We start from the raw sequence: 26,629 nt of genomic DNA on the forward strand, positions 1-26,629 counted from the left end.
TGAAGGTGCGTTTTTTATCTTAAAGTGTAAATTCAAACAAACACAATCACAGCTGCACACTAGACAGACACTGGCATTTTCCCTCAAAAAAATAAGCAGAGGATTAGGATACAGAACATACTTACAGGGAAGACAGAAGCAATATATTTTAGTTTGCAGCTATATAATATATGCTAGGTAAAGATAATAAGAACTTGGAAACTGCGGGATATTACTACATAGAGATAAAGATAATAGAGAAGAAGGTGGAAAACAACATACAAGAAGAAATCGGAATAGTTTCAGTAATGTGAACTGTATAAATCATGAGAAACCATGTAGACTGCATTAATTTTTATGTCTAAAGAGATAAACCAAACGAGGAAGTCAGAGAGAGCTTTTGTGATTTTTTCTCTAAGTAAACTTCAAATTACAAGTTCATATAGAAAGAGAAAAATGACAAAATAGTCAAATTTTAAAATATTAATGGACTACAGTTACATGTTGGATTAGAAGTATCATAAAGCCTGAACAGAGAAGAAAGAAATCTCACTAGTAAGTTAGCTGATTTATATAACCAAACAACAATTCTATTTCAAAACAGCATTTGATTCCAGCACACCCTCTGTCATCAATAAAGGACAGATTAGCTATCTTAAATCAATTATCTTCCCATTTTAAATCTATTCTCATCCCAGCGGTGTCAGTATGTTTCACCACCTACAGAATCAGGTTGCCCAAGAGATCACAATAGGTAAGACTGTATGAACCATTTCTGAAAAACAAAAGAGTAGTAAAAAGCTATGCACAAAAAGGTACGTGGTTTGCTAGGCATTTTTAGGCCACCTCACTGTTTGTGATTTGTTGTAAACGACAGTAAACTCCTTCCTGACTTCATGCAATTTGGCAGATTAGACGTACTGACATTCAAAGTGGTATATGAAGAAATCAAAGTAAATTTCAAAATAAATAAATATCTAAAGGAGGAGTATCTGTTTTGAATCCACCACTTGCTAACTGCAAGGAGAGTACCTAATAAGTGTGGAAACACTCATGGGTTTTCAACAAAACAATTATTCATGTATAGTCAATCTGCAACACTTCTTACTTGGCATGGCTTAAATGATCCTCACAGATTCAACGTGGCATGTAACATGTAGCTCTTTCCAAAAATTTTACCCAGTTCACTGCTTTTCAGGCCCCATGGTATCTTAATAAGACCCTTTTTTATAACTTCTCCCTAGCACTACCACAGTACTCTGAACCTTGCATCAGTGTCATGGACTTTTTCCCTTTCCCAATCCATTGCTTTTGAAGACTCTTCTACTGCCCACTCACTTCTCCCCTTCAGCAATGATAAACTACACTCTAACTTGCTCTGCTCCTCACCCCTCCTTTTCACAAGAGGATAATTTTATACAAATGAGTTTAGGTAAGATTCTGGTAATGCAAATGATTTTCTTAATTCTGCAGTTACTTCCATTAGCCTGCTTGCTTAACCATAGCTCTTGAATTGTCCAGTCCTCCTAATGCCATTTACGTGAAGTGCTAGAGTTCTTTCTGCTCTCTGAATATCCTCTTATCACTACTTTGTCTTTTCCAGCATCACTCATTCCCCATGTCAAATCATATCTCCCATTTATATTTTTCCACCTATAATACCTTTGACTGTGACTAAAAACTTCTTTTAAAATAACCACCTCTCTTTTTGACTGTGGTTTACTACTTCAACTGATGCCACGGCAATAGACACATAAACTATAAAATTATAGTCACATTAAAAACTATTTCTGAAAGACCTTTTCTGTATACAGTTAAGGATTGTTCCCACCCAGAAAAAAGATAAATGTTCCATGTATGCAACCACCCATTATACCTTTCAAACTGAAAGCCAACCAGCATATATAAAATACTTCTCATTTGTAAGCATGCATTACCTTTGTCTTTTATGTGCTTACCTTACCACTGTTATGATTCCTCTAAAACTTTAGTACTACATTAAAGAAATACTGCCTTCCCCCAAATTATTACATGGGCACTTCATTTTGTTTCATTCCACCCTGAGATGTATAAATCCATTTCAACTAATCTGTCTCCTTTTGGTCAATCATATTAAAATATATATCAGCATTTTCCCATGGTTGTATTCTTTAACTGTGGCTTAGACATTAAGTGTCTGGAGCAAGGGCTCCATATTTGATAACACCGCAGTCTTCTCAACAGGCAATAATCAAGTTGCCATCCTGGCAACCAGATAATAACCATCAAATCTGCTGGCCCCAAGTTTGAAAAACAGGGGGAAAACAGTAGTATTTCCTTTATTATCTCATGCGGGTAGTTTCTGCATCACCTGTAACATCTGTGGAGGCAGATACAGTTTCCTAGGCTGCACTGAGCCTCCAAACTTTGCACAGTCAGACAGATCGTACACTTCAAAAACAACTGAAATGAAATAGAAATGAGTACCTCTTCCTTGGTGGCCTAAACTGTGTGTTCTCTCCCTTAATAAGCCTGCTGGGTTGAGGAAAGGTTACTGATGGTACTAGATGAAAATAATTGCTTATTTAAGAAAAACAGCATCTTGCCCAGTCCTCTATACAGCACCCTTGTTCTCTACCCATAGCTTACTCATTTTCCAACTTGTCTTCTTAAGGCAACATGTATAAAAATGTGAAAATGATTGCATTCTACCTCCTTTTTTTTTTTTTTTTTTTTTTTTTTCACTGACCGGGGAACTCTGAGAATAGGACTAGAGCTTTATTCTCTTTCCTTCATACATCATCTATTACAGTTCACAGGCAGGGCTGTTTAAAGCACAAAGTGCTTAGTAGTTTTGGTAAGAACAAATAAGTATTCCACAAGCTCTTTGACTCCATGATGTACAGAGACAGCAGCTCTCTCAGAGCACTGACATTGGCCAAATGAAGGGTACACACTACGCATGGCTTGAATTTTGATGTGTAGCTTACCCATGATTCTGCAATTTTGCCCTTCCTATCCTTCAAAACATTTGCATAAATACAATTGACTCTGTAATTTACTGAGTAATAGTTTTTCAAAGTGCCTCCTAACTTAGAGATTTAACTTAGGAATTTTATCATCTTCTTCTGTGGTAAAGCCTGAACCATAAGAAACATTTTACTACTGTGTTTAATGACCTTAAATTGTCCTCCAAAAAATTTGCTAATCTCAGTTCTAGTCACATATATACCTTGATTTTAGCGCTTCACATGATACAGCAGTATTATTATTTTTCTTGTTACTTGGAATTATTTTTATGATTTATTTATGCTTTTATCTAGCTTACACTCTAAGTTGCACTTGCACTGTCTCAGTTCTTCACACAATATATTTACGTAATCAGTATTGGATTTTTCTCATAGACTTGGTTAGCTGTAATACTATCATGGGCTTGTCCATGGGACTGCTTAGGATATATTCCTAAAAGACAAACGGAACTTAGAAACTGGTAAGTTTACAAAGCAGGCTATAGCAGAAAATCCTTTGCATGAAAAGGCCATAAAATTAGGGCAACGGCAATATGAAGTGCCTGTATTCCTCCTTGCTCCTCTCTGTAGACTGCCGACTGGAGTTAGGGAATGAGCTGTGCCAGTATTTCCTTGCTATTTTCTGTGCAAACAGAACACCTAGAGCATTCTCAGATGATGGTAAACACAATCCTGCGCAAAGGGTAAAGCCCATATCAGAAAGCTTCATGGCATCTGAACCTTCCTTACGTAGATTCACTGGCAGATTAGGAACACAGAGCCAATATATCTCAGCGTCCGCAGTGAGTACAGCGTTGCAGCATCTCCTCTCTATCGCATTGACTCTGCTATGCCTTGAATATGAAGACACTAAGTGTTTGTACTTACACCGGGATGTCTATAGGGGACAGTAGTGTGCCACGCACAGCAGGTAATGCAACTCCTGGAAGCCGCATACATTTGTTACCCTGGCACTCCTCAGCTCTCCTGCCCCTTTAGTACTTAGTGCTTTTGACAAACACAGAGCAGTATCAGCCTGGAAAAGCATCATGCGAATATAGCTGCACCTTTTTCAGTGTTCAGAGTGCTCAGAACCACCTCAGATCTTTCTGCATCAGATGTCATTGCCTATGCACGTACCATGGCAGACATTACCGATGATGTAAATTAGAGCAGATTTTAAGCCCGTACCCAGAATCAGCCCTCACAGAGAAGCCTAGGACTGTGGAGTGCAGAACAAAACTTTTTACTCTATCTATCCTAGGGTCTGGCAATTGTGACTGTGGCTTTCCAAACCAGTTCTGTGTATTCTCTGTAGTACTTGAGATCAGTGGTATTGTTCCTGAGGAAAAAATAGACAGAAATCAGATAAATATTCTTCTGATATAAAGAATGTTTTCTAAAATGACAACTTCCTATTGTCCATATGTTTCCCATTTCAATGCTGCCACCTGTTTTCTTGTCTTACAAGATTCCACTCATGTTCCAGAATGTAGAGTGCCCTGAGTAGGCATCTTACAAAATACAGCTCCCGCTTCTCAAATTGCAGAAGGTGGCCCTACCAAGTTTTGCTAGTAACTATGGATGTACCATCTGCCTATAGACAGTAGAATACCACAGTTTTAAGCCCACCTCAGCTGGGAGATGGAGCTGATAATCATACCTAGCTATCAGGTAAGAGAAAACTCTGGGTAGAGGCACTATTCTGCTGAACTGCCCCTGGGAAGGCAACAGCAAAGATTTGCACACACAGTAGTCTGAACCTGCAGTGCAATAGTTAAGCCACTCAGTTGGAAGAGAAGGAACACTAACACTCTGATCCTGGTGCTTAGGAGCAGTACTTGTTTTATCCTGTAACTTCCTCTAAGGTATAAAAAAACAGGAACAGGGAATTCAACTGCAGGTCTGGCCTACGTTCCCTAATTTCTAAGTTACAGCGTCAGTCTGGATTTTGCCACTCCTCTTCAGTCCTGACTTGTGCACTCTAAGCTGTACAGTAGTTTAGCTTCAGCAAGAAACTTTGGTATGGTCAGTTTTTAAGCAAGCCTAAAACTGGAGATTACAGCACAGATTTAGAAGGTGGCACATATAGCTGATCACATAAACTTTTACTTGTGTGAGCAGGAAAAAAAATTATTATTAGAAACAGTGAGACAACTAATATAGCCAAGGAAAAGGAGAATTGCAACTTCATGTCCCAAAACCATACCTAAATATTCTTGGAACTGAAAAATTCCCATTCAGCATGACACCTGCAATCTAAGATGTACTATTCCACTCTGCTCTGCTCTACTCTATTCCTTACACTGTGTTCATCACCATCATGTCCCAAGGCTTTTTGCAAGTGGATTAAGTAATGTGACTAGTACATTTTATTGTCTGATTCACAGGTGAGAAGAATGCTGTTTTTATTATTATTTGGGTTGCTTTTTATTATTATACATTTATCATAATGAAGACAGAGTCAAAAAATTGGACTTTATGGTTGAGGTGGAAGAAGGTTTGCGAGAGTTTTTAGTTCAAGAAGAAATTCATTCACATACATGACTGAGGAAGGATTCATTTAGATTTCGGAATTTCAGACTTACAGATACAGAAAAAGCAGCTCATGCTAAAAAATGATGTCAGACTGCTATGCTATTTGTGCTGTGTGTAATGGTGTAAGAAGGTTTCAAATTCAAGTCTTGGGAAGATGATTTTCCCATCATACATGCAGTATATACCTTGGTTTGGTCAGCTAAATAGGATTCAGCATAACTCATACTTGGAGTCCTGAGGCTTGCACACATATATAAATCAAAACAAAATTCAAACTAAAAAGCAAGTTAAGTCTAATATTAAGCCAAAATACTTCTTTTCTAATGCATGTGCATTCTAACACAATTGCTTACAAAAGCAGGTCTATTTTTGCTATTCTAAAACAAAATTGTATACAACACTAATCTAAATGGTCTCTACATACTAGAAAATTCACACCAAAGTGAAAAAAATAAGGTACATCAAGCACACACGCATTACAAAAGCATGAAATGTGTTTTTATAGTCTCATGCTTTCACGTGGTTTTCCAAACCCTGACAAACCTGGCTCAGTATGGTGTTTCTTTTTCGGCAATGGTTTGTCATCAGTTATTGTACCATTCACCTTTTTCTGCTGGTCCTCCCATGTAACTTCTAGCATAAACCAAAAAAAATCAGAAATATTATGTAACTTACATTAATAATACACCTAATATCATTTGGGACAACTTGATGTAAACAAATAAACTATCATTACCATGGCAAAAATTTAGTTTAGTTCTTTAATTTCAAGGCCTGTGGTGAAAAGAATTAGTCAATACCATAAATACAGAACAGAACATACTATATATAAGTTAATATCTATGTATTTGATCAAATATCTTGTTCTCTCTGTTAAACTTAGCAATTTGAATTGAAAAGCATAATATTATTTACACAAGTTTCTTCCATTTTTAAAGATAATGTTATATTCTACAGATTCTTATAACATTTTCATATTGCTGTGAATTAAAAAAGACATTCATCAAAAATATATTGGTAAAAAAGGCTTTTCAAAGGTATAATTCAAACAAACAAAACAAAAACGGAACCATCAATCATGTATGTTTATTTTTAAATTGACCAAGTATTTTTAACAATGAATTCAGTTGCATACTATCCTCAAAAATATTTAAGGCAAACTAGGTCAGGTTTCCTTTTTAAATCTGGAATTAGATTTGCTTTCAGTTTGCATTTTACGCAAATTATGTTACGCAATGCATACCCTCTAACAAGAAAATAAGTTATAGATCCTATATTCTGTAACCAGCATATCTGATCTAACCACTCAGTAAAAGAGCTCTGAATAGAAGCACGTATACTCTGCTCCAAAAAGAAATTCAATTCTCTAGACTAAGAAGAATTCTGGCATATCTTTCTGAGATTGTTAGATATTTTTAATCTACAGCTTAATTCTACATCTTTTGAAAATTAAACTGGGTGGTTAGCATAACACTACAAGTTTTAAACCTCTTGTAATTTCATGTCAAAACCAAATCTGGCCCAATCAACCGACAGGTTTAATTCCCTAAACTTCATTTTTATTTTGAACTGTTGAGAATCTGCTTGTTTTGCTGATCTCACAAAGCACAAGAGTTTGCTCACAGGTATAAACACATATGATCACAGGAATAGTAATGTAGAAGAATATGATTCATGTGGAATACATTTTCAGTCTTCCAAACTCAAAATCAATTGAGATAAAGTGGTACTATTCCATGACATTTCACTTTTTTATTTTAATTGAGGAGGATGGATACCTGACATTTAAAATGTAAAAATATATCTGTGGTCATCTTATCTGAAGCCTTCTTATTTGTTGCTGTTCCATAACACTTATAAACGTGAAAAAGGTATTACCAGTCATTGTTAGCATTTTTTTTAAAAATTTTATGGTGATATCGGTTAGAAGCTGTGCAAGGCTCATTGGGCCAGGGAGAGAATAAGAAAGAGGGATGCCGACTCTGTATTCGAGTGAGGAAGACACTTCCATGGAGGGAAGTCCTGTGTTCTGGTCCTGCCCCAAGGATGATATAAGCATCTTCTACTTAAGTCATTGAATACAATGCATAAATTGCACTAACGAGAGAAAGTATTAGAAATGAGAAACTGGTAACAAAGGTCTAAAGGCATTTTGCTCCTACCTTGGCACGGGAAATATATTGTTCTATGAAAGGCTGCTGAGACAACTGATAATTACATTGTGCCCAGCAGAAAATATAAGGGCATGTATCAATACTGTAATTAATGATACATCCAGCAACAAATCACCTGTTTTCTTCCCTCCACAGATTTGTGTAACTCATCTCTCTAGAATCCTATGAACCTCTGAAACACCAGCTTTTCTATTGCAAGGACTTCTACAGATGAAATAACAGGATTTGTGCTTCAGGTGAGCCATAGTTTGATTTTTGAGGTCAGAGTAGTTTTAAAGTCATCAGTGTCGTGTATGAAGAAAGAGTATATGATTTTTCACTGCAGCATAGTTCAAACTAAATGAAATCACTTAATCTCTGAAAGCTTCTGATAGTATCTGCTTAATGCTCAAATTAATCATACCAATACTAGTAACAACCTGAGCAGATTTACACAACTGTTTTCAATTAGCTGGGCTGTAATTTCTTTTCCTCTATTCTCCAATGAGTGTTCACAGAACATACACAAGACAGTTTTTCCAGGTAGGACCTTACTATATTATGCAGTCATATGACCTCCAACAAAGCAGTAACTTAATATTTTCATATTATATGGCTTAGTAAAAGCTCCAACCATTAAGAACGGTTAAGGATGCTCCCAATTTATGTTCCAGGAAGTGGAAATAATTGCTTTTACCAGTGTATAGCATACTAACCTACCTACATCAAAATACCCATGCCGGATTCTAATCTCAGGAAGATGTGCTACAATAAATGCTAGATGTTGCTAAATATAAGATTTACACTTCCGATATTAACATGCACAAAGAGAAAGATCTAATATATTTAGTGAATTTGTTAACTTTCAAAAGGGAAATTTTTTAGGTCATTATTCTGGTGAGAAACCTCGCCAAAAAGTTTTTGTCCTATGAAAGGTGGCCTTGATTTTTGATGGAGTTGCTGGTTTCAAGTAATACACAATATAAGTGTCTATATAATGATTTTATGACACCACAGATATGTATGATGAAATGGAGACTATGCCCTTTGAAGTACTATGTGTAGCATAAAATGACTAACTTCAAAAGGAACATTCTTTTTCCAAATTGTGGAAATTGAATCTTGCTAAGTTTCTTCCTAACAAAAAGGTAAGTTTTTTTTTTCTTTTTCTCTACGAATATATACATGTTTAGTAATTTTTTTTTAATGATACCATCTATGCTCCCTTTTTCTTGGACAAATCCAGAAGAGTTTTATTAGCTACATGCAAAAAAATTCAATGACCTTAATCCAATTACCTCTGATTTTAGAGAATAATCACTTCTGGGAGAAGACAATGTTAGACAATCATTAGGTCAAATACTGAAAATATTCAGAGGAAGGTAAAAAAGTAGGCAGGAAGTAATGTCAAGCGCTGAATTTTGTCAGATTATCTAATGATATTAAAGTATAAGAAGTGACAAGCACTATGAGATAAATATCTAATAAGAATACAACCCTTTGAATACTTCTGCCATAAGTGTTAGCCTTAAAATGTAAAAACTATGATAAAACAACAAAGCAACACAGGAAATTTTTTATTTTTATACTAAACAGGATGGTATGAATGTGGAAGTATTTTCAGGAAAGGTTGCAATAACCATGCCTCCATAGCTTTAATTATCCTTACAGCACATCAAAGCTGAAGTCAAATGACTTTAATTTTAACAGCACTGCAGTACAACTCTCAGACTGAGTATATGAAGATTGGAAGAAGTCCAGTTTAGATCAGGTGAAAAGCTTCATTGATTTAGGTAATATTGCAGGAGTTTTGGCTAGTCATGGTTTTCATTTAACTGAGAAATAAAACCCAATGAATCGATTAGACCCAGCCTAACATTTAACCTTTTCTTCACTATTTTCTAGTTCAATTTCCATCTTTGCATGTTATTCAAAGCTAAGAAGCTATGCTCATAAAGGAGAGCTTTCTGTTTGGGAACTACTGAGAAATGTTGATGAATAAGCAAAAAACTAAATGTCAGTGCTGCCCGTATTAGTTAAATATGTGTTATAGTCTCTAAGATCTTTTTCTCTTTTCTCTTTTTTTATATCTGTTTTTTCTAAACAGTCACTCTCTATTCCCTTGTTGTTTTAACCAAACCTATAGAAAGAATCTATATATAACTGTTTCCTAATTCATCATTCAGCTCCTACCACTCCTTCTTCACACACAAATGAACTTCAACCTGTTTTCTGTTGCAAGAATCAGTTCTGACTTATGTGTAAAGAAAGATGTAAAATTCATGAATACATACAGAAAAAGGCTTCATACAGATTACATAAAAGGTAAGATTATTGAGTCAGAATATTGTAGTTATCTGAAGCACCTGTGGGGCGAGAAGGATTTGACAGATGCACTGATTCAAGTTTCTTCCCATCAGTATGAAAGATACAACCATTAGATATAGTTGTTTGAATTTACCCCACAGGGCACCTGCCCACCACTGCAAGCCCTGGTCTCCCTACTGCAAGTCAGGATGCAACTTGGTTGTGTGCTATTCCCTCTTGAGAATGACACTCAGTAGAGCAGCCTGGGAGGGGAGTTGGTGCGCTACAGTACACCTAGAAGAGGAATAACTGCAGGATTTCTTACATTTCTCTTTAGACTATTCAATACTAAAAATACAGAAATAGCGTATAGTAAGAACAGCTGTAGATCTCCAGTTTTTCTGAATTTCTAACCATGTCTCCTCAGCACCAGCAACGTCGCAGATGAACTGGAATGATGCTGCAAACTGCAGAATTACAAGATTATGCAGCAAAATACCAAGATGCTAATGACGTGAAGTTTTCTTATGCAAATACTCCTCCTCCTCCTTTCTTTTCTCAGCAGTACAGACAATAATACCCACTCATAACTTAAAACTGTATTTTCAACTACCCTGTGCTTGAAACTTTTTCATGTGCTTTCTCTTTTATTTGAATTTCCATCTTTTTAGATTAAATTCACTCAGCTTTTAATTCTTTTCAGTATCTAGACTTTCTGTGAACCAATTTTTATCAGTGCATTTCTAGTTTTAGACTTTTAATTAGGTTATCTTAACGTCTTCATTCCTTCATTAGGACATAATTTAGTCATCTTTCCTGCAAATAAAAGATCCTCAGAACTTCTATTTTTAATGCTATAAGATGAATGCTTAGAAAGGAATCATATTCTTAATAATATATGGTGACAACTACTGCAAAAATTAGTCAAAAGTGAGTTTGGCTAGTGCTTACTCAATGCAAAGCAGCACAATAGAAAGCCATTAGAATTGTGGGGATAAACTGTCAAAAGCTGAGAAATTTTGGGTTGACCCAGATACACAGGCACAGGGATACAAAAAGAAGAATTAATTAGAGAAGACTTATTTCCATTATACAAAAGGCTGAATTCATGTTATCCAAATTTTAATTTACAAAACAAAGTCTTAAGAAATCAGAAAGAGGCATCAATTTGAAGAGTCCACACAGGGAGAAATATTCTTAGCAGTGTTTAACTGCTACAGGGGGAGGGCAAATGGCTTGAAGTCATGATACATGAATTGGCCCAGAGGTACTACATTATGTCTGGATTCAGTCTGGTCTCACTTTGCACCACCAGCATGCTGCTTACAGCATGAAGGCCAGCTCCAAATGACACACATTCAGCAATGAAAGCTTTATGCCAGCCTGGTGCTGCTCCTACATCTTTAGCTGCCTCAGTAAAATGGGGCTGATGTTCCTGTAACAGAAACTAGACTCTGGCTCAATATCTGCAGAGAAGTAACACCATTTATACAGTCTTTCCTTGACAAACTCGGAACAAAACCTCCAGTCTCTCTAGGTAACACTGTACCAGCATGTTACACTGAATCTGAGGACACCATTTCTTAGCTTCTCCTGTTCACAGAGTAACAGCTCATCTAAAGGTTTTTTTTTTTCCCCATACACTGGAAGAATGTGTAAAAGAATGATTCTATACATTGGAGCTCAAAGCATTCATGTGAGATGTTGCGATCTGTTTCCTCCAGAGAGTGAAATGAATGAATGTGGGTCTCACACCCTGAAGCATCATCCTAAATGCTGGTAGAGATGTGGATGATACAAAGGCAGGGGCAGCATCTGTCCCTTGCAGGTTTTATGAGTCAGATGCACAGCACATGCACACAACTTCACATGAAGCTAGTTTGCAAATTTGAGCCAAATCAACAAAAGAATTTTGGGATATGTTAACAGCATTTTTAACGAAATAAATTATTGTTCGTAAATGGCTATTTAAGCATCGCTTAGATAGTGGTTTTAACTAATGTTAGCATTGCTATAAAAATTCTGACATATCTTCATTACTTATTGTTTCATCTTCTTTACTGAACTGCATATTCTGCAAAAAAATGTGGGCTTCATTCCCTCGGGCTGCAGTGGGAATACATCAAAACAACTTTAATGAAAGTCATTAGGTAGGCAATAAAAATATTGTCATACAGCTATATTTTATATTATCATTACTAGTGTAACAAAAATTATAGTGCACTGTAGGTTATTTCTTTACTCCAGGAATATTTTCTTCGAATAGACTTAAGGCTATGTTAATTAACTGTATCTGCAAATCACTTAACAAGCCCAGTCATCAAGTAGCAGTTACACCTCATCATAATCTCTAGCTGCAAACCCCATTGGTTCTGTTCTAAAGTTTTATTAACATGCTATACTAGTGGGTCCTTCTGTATGGGGAATAATTTTATAGAATCTTCTATTCTGCTTATTGTAAGCAAAACTGTTGATGTACTACTACTCAAGCAAGATCACAAAGAGAGTACTAGCTGCAATAATACTCAGTAGAGTGATAGCCTACTTTATCATATTACTGTTTACACAAACATAATAGAGTTGTCAAACCTGGGGAAACATTAGAAACACTTAAATGTACCAGATTAATCTGAAGAAGAAATATAATCAGTTAATGGTACATTAACTATGATGTGTACATTTATGTTCAATTAAATATGTTTAAATATCACAAAGTCACGATCAAGGCTTTTTTTCCAGGACTATTTGGAGGACGTTTATTTTTTTTTATATCTTCTCATCTGATTTTAAAATATGGCAGTTTTGCTCCCTCTTCTGGTTATATGCCTGAAACATGTTAGAAATGAATATGATCCGGCTGGCCTACTGGCCTATTATGAATGGGCACATTCTGAATAGCTCAGGTGAGCAGCTCTACTTAATCATCTATTTGGTTAAGTACTGCAGGTTTATGTTGGCAGAACTGCTATATGCAGGGAAGGGGAGAAGTAAGCTTGGGACGAAGATGGAGAGATTACAAAAAGATACCACTGATGTTTCTGTAGATCTCTGAGGCATATGTAGTAGGAGACTGGGAATCCAGTGTCCTAGACAGACAGGCATTACTACATGCTTGTTCTGCTTGTATTCCTTTTCCCCAGCATGCATGCCTGGCCTGCTGAGGACCAGGCACTGAGCTAGATGGACTTTTGGTCAGGCCTGGTATGGCTATCCTCATGTAGCTGGGAAAGCTAAACAGAAAGACAAGTCAGAATATCTCCAGAATCTAATGATCAATGAATTTAGCAACTATTTAAATAAGGCAGATTACAAGTAATGGCCAATATATATGTGGAGCAAAAGGAAAGCTTCTGCTCCGCATCTCTTTTGCACAGTCTCTGTTCAGTTTGCATTCCCAGTCCCACGGGAGTCTGTGCATGCTCCATGCATGCAAGAAAATGCAAACAGCCTGCAGATCCACCCTGCAGAATGCAGGACGTAAGCTTTAACATGCTGCAGATTTTTTTTTATTTTTTTCGCCCCTATGTGCACATAAGCATATAGACCTGTAAGACATGCAATGTAGAAGTGGAATTCATGTATGGAACTTCATGCAAATTCTGTAATGCAACAATGATTCATATAAAGTATTTTTTGGTATCTGGAATGAAATGATTACATTTTTGTTATGACCGTATTTTATTAGTATACCTGATGAATCTTTTTCTTGTTGATTTTTTTTTCTAACAGTCTGTTGGTTTGTGTACTATTTTTCATGCTCTCTGGACAAGTAAGACTTGAATGTAGCTCTTGTCAGGGCCTTGAGCGCACTTCCCCCCCTAGGAGTGTAGCTGCCTGCACCAAAGGGCAGCTCTCTGACAAGGAGGGCTGCTGGAGGAGCCTCAGCCGGTCTCTGAGCCCTTCAGGAAAAAGCTGGAAGAAGCCCAAGCCACCCCCTCCTTCACTTGGGAGCTGCTTTTAAACTGAGGCTCCCATGTTCGGCCCCAGCCTGAGCAGGGCAGCAGCCATGCCGGTGCCCGGCCACAAAGGCGCTGATCCACACTCAGACCCTGACCCACAGACTGACTTCCCAGCTGGCCTCGGCCCTGCCTTGTAACCACGGACCATCAGTGACCCGGGCTCACTGCAGCCCCAGGCCCAGCCCTGCTCCCCGTGTCACCCTCAGTGCCCTGCTCCCATTCCTGGCCAAGCCACTTGCCCTGCCTGTGCCCGGACAGTTATCATACACTGTGCGGTAGTGACTGCATGAGCTCATTTAAAGCAACATTAAGTATGATAGCACATCTCGTCACCTATAATACATGATGAAAAATACAGATTTGATTCTTCAGAAAGCTTTAGGTACTTCAGAATATCCATTACTACTAACTAATTAATAACCTGTACGTTTTCTTGTTACGCAAATTTACATTCAAATGCTGTCCACAGTAAAATCCCCATGCTATTTCTCCACGTTACTTAAGAAATGTTGGATTTGTACCATACTTTAAAAGAGAAGAACTCTGAGCAGAAGACAAATGACATCACATTGTGATGTACCAGTTTTAGAAATGTTACTTTACACTATGACATTATTCTGAAAGATGCCACCCCATATTTCGTATAAATTAGCCAAATTTGAAGCTATTAGGGGTAAATTAATAGCTAGATTCTTTCTCATCTCTCATATTTCCAGGTAGTTTTAGAGCTAAATTCATAAAACAGTTACTTATATCACATAGAATTTCAGCAGCATATAGGTTCCTTAGTCTGTATTGTATAGGTGTCTTCTTTTGTTTAGTTTGGTTGTGTTCTTTTTTTTTGCTTCACCATTTTCTCAGAGCGAAGGATTACAGTTATGTGCCTACCTACAACTAGAGCAGTCTCAACAGCTCAATGTATTACTTAATTTTGCTTGAATTAGAATTTAATTAAAATCTAGTATTACTCTCCCTAGGTACTCATAGCACATATAAATATGTTAGGTATTCTCACAGCGCACAGAAAACACACATTCAGTATCACTCTTTACGTAAAATTCAGAAGCTGCTGTGGTCTCTTAGCAAAGTCTAGATCCACTGAGCCAGAGGAATGGAAAGCACATATGACATTTGCTGTGCTCTTGTTTAGTAGTTCGGGCATTCAAAGCACAAGCTACATTTGCCAGGAATCCCAGACAGTCTTAGATGGAAGATGCTTAGCCCAGCCAGCAGGACAACAGGTCCCTCTGGCATGACAACCACATCCTTGTTTTTCAAAACAGTATATATACATTTCTGGAGGTGAGTTAAGCAGGTTCACTTTGCATCACACCTTTGACTAGGGTTCCTTTATCCTGAAAATCTGCATGTCAATCTAAATCCTTTAGATTGCATCTGACCTGTGCAGCAAGTCTGGGATACAGCATACATTCAATTCTAGTGCTCCAGTCACCCAGACTTGTTGATTCTGTGACTGGGATTTCCTAATTCAGCAAAAATAGAAAAACTATCCCATTTATTCTAAATAGACCACATGACCACATTTAAACTACATCTTCACTAATATAGTTAAGCGTAAAAAAAATTTCTTTGATTCCAAGAAAGACTTTGAAACCACAGTTGAAAATGTTTTTTAAGTGCAAGAAGTAAAACAATACATTAAAATTGAACATACATGAAGGTACTAATTTTGAACTAATAGAACAAAGGAATGCACACACATGCAACAAATAATAAGTAAATAATTCTCAAACACCCACAATTCACTAACAATATCATCGTCAACTTGCCTTTTCTCCCATTAATAGGTGGGTTTTGATGTTTTTCCTCATAATCTTTATGACATTAAAAACAGACAATGATGATTAAGAACTGGAACTGGTACTATGATGAACAACTTAACCATAGCACACACAAATACTCCACAAACTATGTAAGCACAACTCCATGCACTATGCTTGTGCTATCACAAAACACACACAGTGAACAGTACACACACAAGTGAACAGTAGACAAAATCAAAACAAAAGCAAGAAAAATGTAAGCTGCACTGTAAGGAAAAACAGGAAGGCCAAGATCTAAAAGGACATTTTAGACGCTTACGTGCAAACTACAATTCCAAAAAAATCCTGCTTTGCAGCTGCCAAATCTCCTTGTTCAAACATTACTCCTTGTTCATCACTGACATTCTGAGGGAGCCCTCAACTTCCCCCTGCATAACCCTCAGGGGATCCAGAAACTAGACAAAGTGTGATATAAGTCCTCTGAGCAGCCTGATCTGCCATGTATGTTTGGAGCATGCATAACATACATCAAAGAGATCAGACTTCTCTTAAAATGCATTTACATGCGATTGATCCATTGGAGATGGAGGAGGTCCTAAAACCCTTATCTCCCTACTCCTGGGCTACTACTGTAGCCTCCAGATTTCTGAACAATTAATGAGCCCTACCACACTAAATCTTGACTTTGTTTTAAGAAGAAAATAGCGATCCACATTTTCTTCTTTTGAAGAACCACAGAAGCAGGGCCCAGGTCACGGGATTCCAAATAGACTGTGATTCAGGCACCCTTAATTTTAAGGAGGGGTGAGATTTTATCCAGAACTCATGCTTACGTAGTAACATTTCCTAACAGTTAGTCCTAGACAAGTTTTTGCTCAGCATTTAGGTTTTTACAGACCACCCTTCTGGAGCACTAAATTCTCTCCACATAACCCCTCTCTGGGTCTCATTCCATAGGCCTTGAGGTAGGAACTGCAGCACCTAATTTTAGGCATCTAAGTTCAGCATTGGATCTAGCCCCAAATATTTAAACCCAGAAAAGCACGGTTGTGCTGCTCTTCCATATCCACCATAGTTGATGTAAAGTCAAAGACAATTATCAACAGGGATATTATTTGTGAGAAAAGATTTAACTTCAAGAGCTAATGGAATTTGACCTATTAACTGTGCACATTTATGTTTTTATGATTCTTCCTTTGAGAAAGAAACTTAAGAGCAGAAAAAAAATGATGGTTGAAGAAATCTTTAAATCTCTGCATGTCTTGGAAGCTGCAGGATATGTGTTTTCTGAAATTAGAATGTAAAGTCCTTATTTTAATCGCTTGGTATTTGAGATGATAGTTTAAAAAAATGTTTTTTACTTGTTTGATTTAAAAGGGAAAAATGGGTATCTCTAGATCTTCATCTCTCAGTTCACACTAGCTTCCTTTTTCGACCAACTGAAGTTTCTTCCAAGCAGGAGAAGGGACATTATGCAAAATATTCTAAGTACTTCAATGCAGTACACTTTCCTACTATTTTTGTTCAGCATCACTTGTGTGCCTACACAAACTAGGGATGAAAAAGCATCATGATGCAACAATGTTTACTTCCTTGCTTGTCAAAAGTACCAGTGAGAAAGTAGAGGGTACCATGCCAAAGAGGTGTTAATTCACCCAAATCTACTAAGGCTGAAACCTGACCATAGACAGAGTAGAATACTTTCATAGAACAAGATACAAAAAAGTTAAGTGATTTTTGTAGGTTGATAATCTATGCTGTTTTGAATTTTTCTGTCTTGTTCTTAAATGAAATGATATGATTATTATCTGGCTTTTGACTTGTAACATATTTACAAGCTGGCTGGCAAAGCTTCCCTACATACTCAGGGGGAAATATTTCTAAAGGAGACAAGCACTTGTGGTGAGACAGACCTGCCTTGACCTCTGATTCCTGAACTCCAGTGTGCTTGTTTTCTTCATCTCCTGCTGCATTTGTATAAGCAAAGTATGAGAAGGGAAAAAAAAACAAGACAAAAACATGCATGCTTTATTACAAGCTGATCAAATAAAAGATAAACATCAAACAAAAGACATTCACAACAGCATACAAACCCTAAGTCTGTGGCATAAACTACTCTGCGAGTGAATCACAGATTAAATAAATGCTTGTGTTATTAATATCTCTGGTTTACTCCAATAAGAACCTTCTGCAAGTAATGATGATCCTTAATATTCCTATTTGCCAATTTATCACAAAATTACTGAAGCACTGGAAATCTGACAATAACTACCAAAGCAGAAAAAGCAGACGTACATTCACAGGTAACTGGTTTAAAAGCATCCTCTGCTTGGTTTTGCTTTAGTTCCTCCAGAAATTGAAGTCCAAGCCTCCATTATCAAACATGCTTAAAATTATGTTTAAATCATTAGTAATCATTAGTAATATGGAAAAAATAATATAATTTTTACCTGGATTTCAAAGTAATTAGAAAAGAAACACAATTTTCCATCAGGAACTACAATTAGAAGGGAACTGAGGCCTAGCGCATATCTAAATGTTAGTGAACTCTGAAACAGTTGGAAACAGCAGTGAAATCACACAAGTATACCTCTTTTGCCTAATAAAGAAAGAACCCGAACAACTTTCTTTTGTGACAAAACTCATCTAATGCCATGGTAACAATGGTAAAAATGTAAAAGTGTGTTGAGTTGAATACCTTGTTGTACCATAAGTCTGATTTCATTTATATGTCAGTTATTACTTGAACACTGTTTTGAAGTGATTGTGTTCTCTGTTTCCAGATTTCCTCAGTTCTCTCATTACTTTTATGGGTTTATTTTATGTGCAACTAAATAGTTCACTGAATTCTTTGACTTTGGGGTTAGCTAGCATGCAATCATAATTTAGAAACTTCTTGTTCTAACACGTTATTGTTAATAGGCACAGAGGTTTAGGTAATAATTAATGTCAATGCAATGGAAACTAACTTCTACACAGATCTCCGCTCTATAATTCTACGATAAAATAATGAAATCTGAATTCCAATTGAAATTTTTTTTTTTGCACATTGTAAAATAATTAGTAGGGACACCTTCTAAACAGTCAGCCTTCTCTCACAGAAAAAAAAATCAGGTAGAAGAGGCAGGCCACAGACTTGAAAAGAAGAATTTAATTCCACTAGAATGGAACCAGAATGTTTTTGGCATGACAATACCCTAAAACAGAAATAAACAGTGGCTGTCATGAGCACATCTGTATGGCTCCCTCTTCATTTCTCCTTGTGCTTTTTGTAGACCTAGACCTAGAAGTTAAGATCTTCAACTGGCATGTAAGAAAGAGGGATTTAACTCCTCCTTCTGCCAGTCCAAGAAAAAAGTACAAACCACTGCTTCACACCTTTCAAAGGCCTTGTATTATAGGCAACATTTTCTCAAGTTTTTCAGTGGACACTGTACTACTACAGGTGAAGTATTTTAATAGTCCTTAGAATAAGTATGGACTGAACTCTTGCATCTCTCAGGATAGTGATCTAAGCATCCACAGCTAAAATTCAAAGGTATATTTTTGTAAATATCTAACAGAAATCAAAAACCCAAGGTACTTTTGTGCATTATCCCAAAGGCAGCCTAGTAGCCAATATTAACTAAGCTATTCTCTTTACTCTGTTGTCAAGTGCGCATAATCAGGAGTTACCCTGTGCAAGAGCAAAGGCATCTAAGATTGCATAGTCACTACCACAGTACCATACACACAAAAAGTGGGTGCAAAGAAATGTATCTTCAGTTTTTGTTTTACTGCTTGACTAAGTCATCAAGTTCCTTGCCAAGCTCGTTAGTCCAAGTTCCTATCCTATATGATATATATGTGATCAATCACACTCTACAGAACAAACTACCCGTAAGCTATATATTTTTACAAACATGTTACAGGATTTTTAAAACTGTGAAATCACAGCTGCCAGAATATGATAGAATTATGGTCAGTGTGAATACTGGTTCTCTGCAGCTGCATTATAATAGTCTTTCTCTGCATTTCATCAAAAGATTATAGCGGACTCAAAAACACAATAAAATTCCTTCTCATTTTGCATAATTATGTCTCATTTAACAGAGAAAGTATAGTGTGGATGAGACAAAAACCCTTAAAATAAATAGCATGTCTTTCTATCTTCAACAGTAATTATATTTTCCCAGTCATCAGAGTATCTCAGTAACTCATGTTCCTTACTGCACAAAGTGTGTCAACAATACAGCTGACAGTATAGCTATTTTCATTTGACAGACTTGTAATTGTATCTGAGGCATATAAAACCTGGAGTTATGGCTGATAGCTATCCCTCATCAAAGCTAGCCAGTAATCCCCTGTTACTTCCATTTGTAGATAATTTATTCTAGAATAAGAGCATCCATACCTGAAATTAAGAGAGGACAGTTAATCAGCCTTAATGTCAGCTTTAACAGTCTCTGAAATAACTTGCCCAAGATACAAGAATATGATGAGATCATGTAATTAAGTCTATATAGCATTTATGCATACAGAGCATAAACAGAAGGGCAAATCCTGACTGAGCTCTATTTGCTAAATTTCTGCGCACTTGATTTTTACACCTTAAAGTTTTATTACAATAGTTTTGTCTGATACAATTTTCAATTTTTTTGGCTGGCTGGATGGTTGTTTTTTTGTAGGGATGAAAGAAAGGAGGAGCTATATTTATTTTTAAGAGGAAAGTGAAAAATCTATCTCAGAAAAAGATACTTACTTCTTTGATTAGTAATTAACAGCAAATTGAAAGGGCTAATACTGAATACTGTCAAGACCTCTTCACGGTGTTCTGTTTTCATTAGCAGTAGCAGGCAGTCACCGAGCCTACTATTCTATCAAGGCCAGTAAGAACAATGAAATATACTATGCCACACATAAGGGAAAAGAATCTTGTTAACCCTTAAGGGCTATAAATATTCCAGTATTCACTTATTGTTTATAGTACTAATTATACAGAACATGTAAAAGGTGTATTTCCATTCCAATGAAAAAAAACCATCCACTTAATACCACTGTTTTTCTACAAATGTTAACCTTAAGCAAAATGTCTCTAGGTGTAGCATAACCTGAAAACATACAAAACAAAGTTAAGCTAAAAAAAAATGTATTCTGGCATCTGAAAAGTTAAAACCTGGTAGAAACCTCAAGTGGTCCCAGGCTTCTTTTTAAAATAAGTTTTTAAAAGTATTTTCCAGCCATCTAGCATGAAAATGTAATAAAATAACAAAATTAAAAAAAAACCCTCTCTCGATATATGGTATATTCTGGCTAGGTAATATAACTACATGTTTTAGAAATATCCAGTCTCTCTCTTAAACAGGCTAAACCAGATACTGGAAGCAACAGAGCTGTGAAAGGTAAGGAATTAACCAAAATTTGATGACTATAAAAGATTTTAAGTGTGACATGGCTAATGACATGTGGATGTTCTCCAGTTGAGTATGTGGGATGCTGACAAAGTATATAGGTCAATGCACTATTGTTACAAACAGTTCTTCATAGCTACCCACAGCCAAATTTCTTAAAAACAAACATTTCCACGGTCTTTTGAAATAGTTTATTCTGGAACAACCTACATATCCCGGAGCAAAAACCTGCAACCACGTAATACAATTCACTAAATTAAATCTACCTCAAACTAATACCTTTTAATTCTGATGCTAATCTGGAGAGCAGTTACTCAGAGCTTTTTCCCTGTAGGTTCTTTCCCTTCCAATTCTATTCCCATAGCATAAGCATGGCATATACCACATTGCACTAAGTGCTGCTGTAGAAAAAAAATCTCTCCAATTGCAAATCACTCCCTTATTTCTACTTGAGTCCCAGCATTTCTACTACTTGTCAAAAAATGTAATATAGTTCCAACCCTGTAACAAATACAGATTGCTCAAATTTATAAAGATTACATGAGAATACTAGAAGAACTACAAACATACTGGGGTTTCTTTTTCCTTCTTTCACAAAATTGAGATGACTTATAACTCCTTTTTGTGTATAACATATCTGTAACTAACTCTTTTCTTCAGTAGCATTTTAACCTCATCTGGTCAACATTAAAACATTTGATTTCAAAATTCAGAAAACTTAACCTTCAGAACATGTTCCCATGGAATATCAAATTCTATTTCTCATTTCCAGTTAAAGATATGTTTTAATAATGACAGAAAAGAGTACTTATTTGGGAAAATAATGTTTTCCAATATGGTCATACAAGCTTCCTTTGTATAGAGACAACTCTTGATTATCACCAGAAGACACAATAACATATAACAATCCACTGGAATGGCTATAAAGTTTTCAGGTTTACTTGCTGCTTTATTTTCTTTACTATTATTATTCATATTGACTATAGTCAATGTTTTTGAGTCTACTAAATTTCAGTTGTTATTATCACTGGCACTTCACTCACTTATAATTCTTTTTGTAAATGCAATTAATTGCAGTTAAAAATAACAATTAATCGTAATTATGTTCTATCACTGACAAAAGTTAAATAATCTGTTGTTCATGTAGAGTGTTACTTCTTTAAAGAAAATCGTGACCCTAAAGAAGAATACAAAAAGCCTCAAAATAGAACTACATGGTTTGAATAGAATATGAGCTCTTAATTCATTACAGAAAATTATGTAGAACACTGTTTGAAAGCCTGCAAAGTATGGGTTATGTTTTTTAAATTATAGTATTTAACACCTTTATTTGAACAAAATGCAACATGAAGTGCATCTAGGTATTGTAGCTTCAGTCTCTGATGATGCTTTGATTGTATATTAAAATTCCAGTATCTATCTATTTCACAATTTTCTGTAACCTAGATGTACCAAAAGACTACCCTTAGACAAAGGTACAATGAAATATTTCTCGGTCTTTGAATAAAAATGTATACAGCTTCTCAAGTCCCAGTACTTACCAGAGGAAAAAATTCTAGCATTCCTATAAAAATAATTCTTTGTAATGTATTTATTATATTTTTCTGTGATGAACTTATGATGTAAATAAGACTGCTGTTCTCTCTAATCAAACGCAGTAAAAATATTCAGTATGTCACAATTGCTGCCCCGGAGAGCTCACAGTCTAAATAGATATACTAAGCAAAGAGTAGGGAAAAGGGATAAAACATGAAAGCATATATAACAATGATAGCAAACATCATGTGATCAGATGCAATTAGTTCCTGGCACAGCTAGGCTGTAACTCATATAAGCATTTCACAACACATAAGACAACAGAGAAATGTATATACTAGGGTGATGATCTGAGAAAACAAAAGTTTTCTTTTCATGAAATATTGATTCCGAAATGCAAATAAACACCATAAACATTGTAAATATTAAGAAAAAAAAATCTGATGGGACAGATATGCTTTTATTACATATAGATCCTCAGTGGTATAACCAAGGACTGCAATTGATATCTTGTTATGAAGAAATGGCTTGTTAAGAAGCAACTTAAATAGTTTTAACTCTTTAAAATATAAGGGGATATAATTTTAAGCAAAAGTATTACAACTTTTTTCAAAAGACTGTCTTAACTCAAATAATTTTTGCTCCTATATAGTTTAAAAATTACCTAGTAATTCAGCATTTGCTTTAGGTAACCATATTGCATTGTACGTGTAATATTGTAATAAAAAATATGATTCTGATTAAATGCATGGTTAACACTAACCGTGTCAAACAGCCTGAAGTGCTTAAATTCAAATATGTTCCTGAAGTGCTAATCCTGAAAAGAGTAACATAAATGTTTATGGACATACGTAGGTTAATTGGCTTCAATGGAATTTGAAACACTCATTTGTTGCAGTGTAAGGTTTTGGTATTTAAAGACGGGTACATGCCTGGTTACTTTGCCAACGATAATAATATTTAGATGATATTATTTGCTCTCTCCTTTTTATGTAAAACTCTGTACAAATTATGAGCCACAGATCTGAATATAAAAAAAGACTGAATAGTTACCACAATAATTCAGGCTAAGTCTATGCAATCAAGCAACATCAATTGCAGTTGGGTTTATTTTTGCCTATATGCCTCTCAAAAAGGCTTTCAGGTGAAAAACAAACCCTCCTTTATGTACAGACCTTCGTAAGGTTCTATCTCCTTGTCTCCATTGTCTAGGGAAAGTAACAAAACAAAAACAAAAAAGGGAACCAAAGCACAGGGGTTAAAAACAACAGAAGTGTTATAAGAGATACAATATACATGTTCAGAAGGATTAAAAAAAAAAAAGAAAAAGAAAAAAAGGCGTGTATATGGCCATTTAGACTGATTTTGCACAACACATCTAGATACCAGAAGTGGAAGAGTGATTTGCTGTCAAAAATGTGTTTCTATTCCTCTTTTTTTAAACATTTCGTAAAATGCTTCCACTGACCAGTGCTTTTATGAAACATTGAAAATAACCACATTTACAGTATCAGTAAATCATGAATCATGAAATATCTTGTTGACCTTTTCTATTTTAAGGACTATTACCTCTTTTCTTGTTCCTCCCATTTCAAGGTGCAGAAGTTTTATGTTACTACTCTGTGGTACACTGCATGTGAGCCCACAAGCAATCAACTATGCTCATAACTTCCAGAAGAGCCAGAGTTTTATCACTAAACAACATACAAAAGCTCATTTACTGTGCCTGTTGAAGTCAATGACAAAACACCTACTGAGTTCAAAAGGAACAGGATCATGCTAATAGTCCAGTTTGGTTTGTATTTATTGTATTACTGATGATTACTGTACTGCTGATGATTCATTTCAATCAAGATCATTGTAGATGTTAAAACGTACTAAAAGAAAATACAGTACAGAATACAAAACTACTACCAAATCCTAGTTCTATGCACAAAAGCTCAAGAGCTTTAAGCTATAATACCAGAAGAAAAATAATAAATACAATCAATCTTCATGAGCAATTCCAAAATGTGACCAAGTGAAAAAACATACACTTACTTCTCTCCAGCGTCCCTTTTGGTGGGAGCTGTGGTAACTGCCTCCCCCTTCGCCCTACTACTGGAGTACTTGATGGACTTGTTTGAACAGATCCGGTCCGAGGATGTGACCTATGAGACACATATCAAAACAAACCATAGACATTAAATGACAAATCATCCTTAAATACCTAAAAGATCTGGTAAAATTTCTAAGGAGGTTTAGATCACTTGGGACCCTTCAAGTCCCAGAGCAAAACTATTATCTCTTTTCAGAAAAAGACCTGGTCAAAAAGAGAAATCTCTCTCTGAAAAAAGAAAAAAGAAAAAAAGCCAAAATAAAGCTAAGGACCCATAGGCTATTTATTTGCACAGTCAAGTCAGAAAATATATTGTGTGTATATGTACACATGGATATAATACCCACATATACATAAAATAATCTACAGGCCAAATTCTAGGATCTTCACGTAGTTCATATTTAATTGAACTTCCATTGAGTGACAATGAGATTATAGGGATTTGACTAAACAAAATAAAGTAACAAACTGAGAGAGGGCACTGGGATTTGATTCCTGATGGCAACAACTCTCACTTTCAGAAAACAAAAGTGTACTCTGCAGTCCTAAAATAAGGAGAGGCTTTACTGAACATCAACTAGACCAAATGTACTCAACTTGTTATTGTAGTGTAGCTATTTAAGCTAAGACTAATTTATAGAAATCTGCAAGTGTCAATCAGTAGAGATACAGTATTGCACTCAAACAGGAACAATACAGACTATGGCACAGTAAAATGTAGTCAGAGGAGATGGTGGTTAAAATGGTAGTTAATACACAAAGTTGGTACAGTCCATTAAAGAAACTTTTTTTAAAAAAAATAGTTTCCTTTGATGTTTTTATGATGGTTGTTCCTTAAGCGATGTCTGATGAAAACAAACAAGTTCTCATTCTGTAAGAGAAGAACGTGATAGTTATGAGGTGCTTTATGTGGGAAACCATCCAGGATTCCTGATAAATGAGAAATCACAAACAAATGTTGTTAAATACTGTTAGTAAACAAATTACAATGGCAACCACACCATTATATCCGCAGTGGAATATAAATAGTGTGCTGGCACTGAAGGGATTAGTATCTATTGCTACTAGTGATCAGCTAAGAATGACAGGCAATATCAATTAGCTATTGGGAAAATAAAACGGTGAGCTGGGAGGGGGGCGGCAGGAGATTAGTCTGCTCGATTTGTCTGTTTCACCTCGGTAAGGCAGGTGAAGGAGGGGCAGATCTTCCCGTCATTAATGAAGGCATCGACCTGATGAGGTTTGAGTCAGGACGCTCTGTGGATCGGGAGCGGGAGTTGATCCGCTCTAGCACAGCACGTTGCTCTGTTGATCTGGATCTTTGATATGGCTGTCTATCTGCTGCTTCACAATTCCTGTAATGTTAGTCAAAAAGCAGCTCAGTTGACCTTTGGCTTTTCTATTACTCATAAAATATGCTGCGCGATATTGATTTGGAGAAAATCATTTTGTTATGTACATTTTTTGGTAAATTTTCTGAGTTCGCTTCTTGATAACATACAGTTTTTTTAAAAAGATGTATGCCTTGGCTTCCTCAAAACTCTTGATAAATGGGCTGAAATGTTTCCAATGTCTCAGTAATGACTATCCATGCAATAGTCTGTTTCCTGAGAATATCTGGGTAAAAACATTGTTATTTTGTTAATTTATACATCCATCTTAGAGGAAAAGATAGCTGACATAATGCTAACTCTCATTAAAGCTCAGAATTTTTTTAATTGTGCATTTTCATTGCACATTTTTACTTACAGAAGTAGATTTTTACAGAGTCCATTATCTTTAGAGGTAGTTCTCTTGAACACGTGTTCGTGGGGATAAACTCCACAGCAAATACCATCAAGCTCAGACACTGCCAGATGTTATAATTACCATATATCGCTGTTAACTGTATTATTAGA

The 26,629-nt window shown here is 36.0% G+C and overlaps 1 protein-coding gene across 7 annotated transcripts in view; it reads right to left on the reverse strand.

The window, feature by feature from the left end:
* RIMS2 (regulating synaptic membrane exocytosis 2) overlaps positions 1-26,629 on the reverse strand; it is a 473,994-nt gene that overhangs the window by 115,423 nt on the left and 331,942 nt on the right. For 5 of the 7 annotated variants that reach the window (XM_064507626.1, XM_064507628.1, XM_064507627.1 and 2 more), the window contains 2 exons: positions 25,907-26,086; positions 24,674-24,783 (listed from right to left, as the gene is read on the reverse strand). In XM_064507626.1, the coding sequence (XP_064363696.1) occupies positions 24,674-24,783; positions 25,907-26,086 (290 nt within the window). Of the gene's footprint in view, positions 1-23,808; positions 23,842-24,673; positions 24,784-25,906; positions 26,087-26,629 lie in introns of all 7 variants that reach the window. The other 2 variants (XM_064507622.1, XM_064507625.1) reach the window with 2 other exon arrangements.

This window comes from Dromaius novaehollandiae, chromosome 2 (assembly GCF_036370855.1).
Source record: "Dromaius novaehollandiae isolate bDroNov1 chromosome 2, bDroNov1.hap1, whole genome shotgun sequence".
Classification (NCBI taxonomy): Eukaryota; Metazoa; Chordata; class Aves; order Casuariiformes; family Dromaiidae; genus Dromaius; species Dromaius novaehollandiae.